At 43.3% G+C, this 6,108-nt stretch overlaps 1 protein-coding gene across 1 annotated transcript in view; it reads right to left on the minus strand.

Moving 5' to 3' along the window:
* METTL8 (methyltransferase like 8) overlaps positions 1 to 5,538 on the minus strand; it is a 19,819-nt gene extending 14,281 nt beyond the window's left edge. The window contains 2 exon segments of the mRNA XM_019522850.1: positions 1,932 to 2,020; positions 5,376 to 5,538. Of these exon segments, the coding sequence (XP_019378395.1) occupies positions 1,932 to 2,013 (82 nt within the window). The 5' untranslated portion in view covers positions 2,014 to 2,020; positions 5,376 to 5,538.
* Between the last annotated feature and the right edge of the window lie 570 nt (positions 5,539 to 6,108).

Below are 6,108 nucleotides of genomic sequence, written 5' to 3' on the forward strand. Positions count from 1 at the left end.
CACACACACACACACACACACACACACACTAGCTAGCTCTGAACACTAAGCACCAGTGTCAAGATATACCTATCCCCAAGCGCTGGAGTCCACTGTCGATGGCCAGTTGAGGCTTCTTTCAGGGCGATGTTGCTTCAGAAGGGGGCCACCAGCTGGTCCTTTTGGCTGGACAGGCAGGGTGCTGGTCAGGTCAAAGAGGGCACCATTGCAGGTAATTCTTCACTTCCTTTTATCCCTCTCTGGCAGACTTTGGTGACTCCCCAATTCTTGGGCTTACCCATTTCAGGGGTCATTGACCTCTAGGGGCATCCCTCCTGGTAGCTGCTGGATGGCAGCTGTCAGCCACAGGGGTCATATCCACAGGTACATGCAGTCTCAGGAATCTGTTGATGTATTTTGATTGATTCACTGCCTTGATGAATAGAGCTCTGGAAGTGGTTGATCGGGGGTATTTCAGCCCCAAGAGTCTGTTTCCAGCATTGACTAGTTCAAACCAGGGCTTCTGCACCTTTAACAGTGAAGTTTCCGGGAGTTCCTGGCTCTGTATTGATTCTTTCCTCTTCTTGGTCTGTAGTTGTGTAGATGTTAATTGCCACTTGTTAACTTGTTTATACAGACTAGCTACTGTGTTACACAATCAACCATGATTCATTCCGGGACCTGCTCCATACAGAGATTCCTGCCCCTGCTAACATTGTTACATGGTACAACTTACATTTAAACTTATTTGTATTTGTACAAGCTTTATTTTCACTACAAGTACACCTTATATAAAAATAATAATAATAATAATATAATAAAAGAAAAAGAGAGAGGAAGGAAAAAAAGACAGAAAAGAGACAGCATCCCTGAAAGGGGGCAACTATTGCAAAAGGGGCTTTTGCAATATGGAGGGCGGGGGGGGGCAGGCAAAAAGGTTTCTTGCTACAGTTGCATACCTGTGTGGAGGGAAAGAGCAGATTTCCAGTTGTGGGTGACAGAAGTTCATTTGTGATGCAAATTCACAGAACTATGGAAATTCCATCATTCTCATGCCTCCAGCAGATGTGTCACATTCTTTGCTTACCTGCCCAGAGAAGCATCATCTACAACCAGGTCCAAACCCTGAGAATTTTCTCTATTTACTCTTCTAGACCTCTCCCCCAAGCCACAGTCCCTCTGAAAGAAGGAATATATAAAGTTGCTGCTGGAGCTAATGACAGAACTTTCTTAATTGTTAAAATAGGTCAACTCTATCGCTATGGAACCTCCATCACTGGAAGGTTTTAAAAGAAAATTAGACAAACAGTGACTGGAATGGTTCTGGCAGAGATTATCCTGTTTTGAGCAGGGAGCTGGATTTAGATGGCCTTCTGAGACCCGTTCCACACTATCTAACTCTGAATGATGCAAGGCAATGCCATCTACTAAGAACTAAGCACTGTGATGCTGAAACCCTCTCAGCCTAAGCTGCCTAGGACATGGAGTAGGCAAGAAGTCCTTCTCTAGTCACCTAAAAAAGCAGCACTGGGCACAGCCCACTGAGCTGGTCTGCAACCAAATTAAGACACTCCTGTAAAAATCTTACCCAAGAACTTTGGGCTTCATAACCTCAAAATCCTTGTAACCTTACTGCTTTCCCCCACTGGCAAGAGTCTTAACAATCACATGAATTTTAATCTGAAGTACAGCAAAGGACAGGAATCACAAATCAGGTAATTGCAGATTGCAGATTTCATCCCATTAGACTAAGAACCTGCTGCCTCAGAGAAAAGTAACAATTCTCCAAAAGGATAACTAAGTATCTAGTTAAAGGTGCATACTTTGGGAGAAACTTCCCAATGTTAATAAAAAAGAATGAGCAAAAATAGATTTAATCAGGGAAGAAAACAATAGACAAAAGGAGAGCATTCCAGAAGTAATAAATAGCTTAAGCATTCTGGATCTGTTACCTTGATCTTCCAGTTGAACTTTCACAACCGAGTTCTCTGCTACTTTTTCCCTGGCTCTTTCTTCGTCTTGTGACCACTGCATGTGGTCCCTGCAAAAAGACAGTTGGAGAACTTGCCTTTGAATATGATTTTTTATAACCTTTTTTGGAGGTTGGTCACAAATTAGCTAGACTGTATATTCCAGTGTCATACAAGTACATTCTGGTGCAAGCTGTTCTTTCAGACAGTGCCGAAGCAATCTGGAACTCCTACAGTTCTTATGTTTAGTTCCTTTGCTCTGTTCTGAATCCCAGCAGCCCCTGTGCCAACAGATAATATAACGTCCTCTCCTAACTGTACATCCTCATAGCTGATCATTTGAATGACTCTGTGGTATGTTGTCTTCTTATTGCTCTCTCTGTGCAACATTCTGCAGATTTCCCTTTCCTCAGTGATTTGTTCTCATATTGACCAGGGTGGAAACTGTAGTGCTGCTTTTCATATTTTTGTATTTTAAAGAAATTTGTCTTGCTAGCCTGCATTTACCTAAACTTTCCTGTTCTTGTTGAGTTGATTTGTTTTGTTGGAGTGAAATATTTTGTTATATTCCAACTAGCGCCGTCTGTTAATCACAGTTAACTTACGCAATTAACACAAAAACAAATCAATGTGTTAATTTTTTTAATCACACACATCATTTTGACCAGCAGAGAGGATCAGCTCCAGACCAGCTAGAGCCTGTGTGCACAGACCCAACCCTAGCTTGCCCTGAGCCTGCTCCAGACTCACCCACCCATACTGAGCAGTGGCAACAGCTGGGCAGAAGCTGCTACTTGGCATGGGGTAAAGCAGCCCCTCTCCCTCCTTCTTACCAGGCCCAGGCTGCCCTGAAGCTTCTCTCCACTGCCATCACTGCCACCTCTAGCCTGCCCTGCAGTGCAGTCATGGCAGTGCAGAGGAGTTGCAGGGCAGCCCATGCACAGGCTCTGGGCAGCTGCAGCAAGAAGGGCCCAGAAGCGGTGAGGGACCACTTTTCCCCTGTGCCAAGTAGCAGCTACTGCCCGGCCACTGCCGCTGTTCTGCATGGGCAGATGTGTTTGGAGCAGGTGCGGGGTGGGCCAGGGTTGGAACTGTTTGCATGGGTTCTGGCTGCTCCACTCCGGCCAGGGTGAGTCTGGAGTGGACATGAGACAGGACAAGGTCAGGGCTGAAGCTGTGCGCTCTTGTTGGTGGTGGGGAGGAGCAGCAGGGCGCACAGGCTCTGGAATGTTGGGTGGGGGGTGGTGCTGACTATTGTTTAACAGTACAATTAAAATTGCAAGTAATTGCAACTTTTTTTCAACTCTCACAATTAATTGCAATTTTTTAAAAATCATTTGTCAACCCTAATTCCAACAAAAACAAAGTAGCACTGTAACTTTTTATCTGCTAGTTTACAGTTATAAAATATGGTATCCTGGTGTGGTGAAACATGGCAGATAACTATACTTTTTAGGAACATATGAAACAATTTGATCAGAGAATATTTTAGTTGGCATTTGTAAATAGGTTTTGCAGTTTCCATTTTGCCAAGGCACTATACATCCAACAGAAATGGCAGCTGCAAAGATGCTGCTATGGAACTTTTAATAACCAAACTGAGATAAAGATCCTCTCTATGGCCAGTTAATGACTTGCAAATGTCAACTAGACTGGAGTTAATGAATACTGGAGCCAATGTTCTAGCATCCTGCTATGTTTAGATCTTTCAAAACGTTTCTGTTTTTTTCCAAATGTGAGCAAATTACTAGGACTGACACAGAAGCTAGACTGCAGTCTGTATGGGTTAAAAGTTTTAAGTTTTTGTGTATTAGAGATAGAGATGAAACACCAGTGACAGGAATTTCCATCCAAAGATTAAGGAAGAGAAATTTCCAGCTGCAAATGGAACGAAAATCTTAGGCATTTTTGGATTAGCATACACCTTGCAAGTTAGCTCTGTCTGACCATATAAATAGATTTTCTAAGTCACATTAGACATAATACAAATTCTGATGCAAAAGAAACCACTTATTCTTCATGTTTATGATGTAGCAGACTTAAAACTGGTTTGTGAAAAGAGAAAGAGCAATCAGTCCCTGAGAAAAAAGACAGGCCATGGTGCAGTACTTTGTGGCTTGAGTCTTTGTTATTAGGCTTACATAAAAAGTTTGGCGTGGTAATATGAAAGAATCATGTTACACCTTAAAGACGACAAAGTAAGGAGCTGATGCTGACCACTGCTGAACTGCAATTCCCAGTAATTCTTATCTAATCCTCAGCTCATGTCCTAGAGGAACTCCTGCTCCCAAAATTAATGGATAAACTGCTGACTTCATCATGAGCTGGACTAGGCTCAATGGCTGTGTCCAGATGAGTACAGACATTTGGTTCCCCAGGGACAACTAGCAGTGGCACACCTTGCACTATCCACCCTCTAACATGTGGCAGGTTACCCCAGGTGGAGTTGGGGAGCTGGGGCCAGTAACTGTGCTAGCTCCAGCAGCTTTACCTGGGTTCCTGGGGGCTGGGGAAACTGCAGCTGCATTGCTCCTGAAGTGGAAGCCTGGTCAGCAGCCAGGCTCTGGCTCCAGCCGGCCAGGCTCTGGTGTTGGGCAGCATACGCTGCCTCCACGTATGCCACGCCCTTTTTTTCTGCACAGGTTTTTTGACTCTGGGACTTCCCCATTTTCATTCTGCACTGCAAGGTAGGAGCACGGGAAATGCCTCATCTGGATGTGGTCAATGTGTTTACTTTAACTTTGGGGACAGGAGATTTGTCTTCCTCTGTCTGAAAAACTTGTAGCTCAATTTGGGCACTGCCATAACAAAACATTCACTTCAAAGGGCGCCCTGACAATAAAACTGAATTGTATTTTAACCTCTACATTCAACTTGTACCCAGCCAAGTTCTTCTGCTGTAAAATTCCACCTGACTTGATATTTGAACATGTTAATCAACAGGCCAAAAATCTGGAAGGTGACATTTATTTTCAATAGGGCCAAGTTCCATGCCAGACTTTTCTAGCTAACTTATATCAGAAATCAATAGCCTCAGGCATGCTTTTATAATGAAAAAGAACATTCATACACTTTGAAGAAAAGTTTGTTTGAGAGAGCAGTAAGAGTAAAGGAACACGTTTAGATGCACGTTGGTTTCAAATTAACATGTATAAAAATAATTTTGACAGTTAAACAGCACATTCACATGGGATGTAGCAAAAAAATTATGAAGAAGAGAATTATAAAGAGCAGCCTCCGCATAAAGATGACCAGGGAGAAAATGCTGAACAAGCTTGTGGCAATATCAGTTCTACATTTTGCCCCCTCACCGATTCCTGTGACAAATACGTTACAGGCAAAGAACAAAAACCAAACTCAGGTCTGATTACCATGTTTTCTTCTTAAGAGTAAATGATATAATATAGGAGCACATTCTAGACTTACTTGCAGAGTCTGATGCCTTTCTGCCAGGGTTCAGATAGCGGGTAATGACAGAGTGTGACCTTAATTCTCTGGCATCAGTATGAAGTGTGGAGGACCAGAAAGGCAAATACTGGAACATGAATAAGAAAGAGGTGGCCTCAGGAACAAATGCTCATTGACGCTAATACCAGCAGGATGAAAGCACAGATTATTCAACATCAGCTATGGTAGACAGGTCATTGAGTGCACATGCCTGATGAAGGTTTACCAAAACAACTGCTATATTCCCAACTGTCAGGGACAAAGGACATGCAGGGGCCAGAGAAAACATGTCAAAGACAAGGTGAACATTAAGAAGTGTGGCATTGACACCACAAATTGGCAAAAACTAGCCTGGGACTGGGCTACATGGCAATGCCTCTTGAGAGAAGGTATATCTTACTTTGAGGAAAACTGTCTCATCCTGGAGGCAGAAAAATGACAGAAACAGAAGGAAAGGAAAGACCACCAAAAAATCCATGGTCCGACCCTCAACCACCACCTGTGGCATTTGCCAGGAGTCTGCGGTCCTAGGATTAGCTTTCTTAGACATCAACATACTCATTTACTTGGGGTGTACTAATAAAGATTGTTTTAGCTGATACTGATGGCTGATTATTAACCAGCCATATCGACCGATACTAATACGATAGCCAACATGCAGCCCAGTAACTTAGAGAGCAGCATCTGGCCGGTAAGTCTGTGGGAAGGAAGG

Source organism: Gavialis gangeticus, unplaced genomic scaffold (assembly GCF_001723915.1).
Source record: "Gavialis gangeticus isolate Ggan-Ray unplaced genomic scaffold, GavGan_comp1, whole genome shotgun sequence".
Taxonomy (NCBI): domain Eukaryota; kingdom Metazoa; phylum Chordata; order Crocodylia; family Gavialidae; genus Gavialis; species Gavialis gangeticus.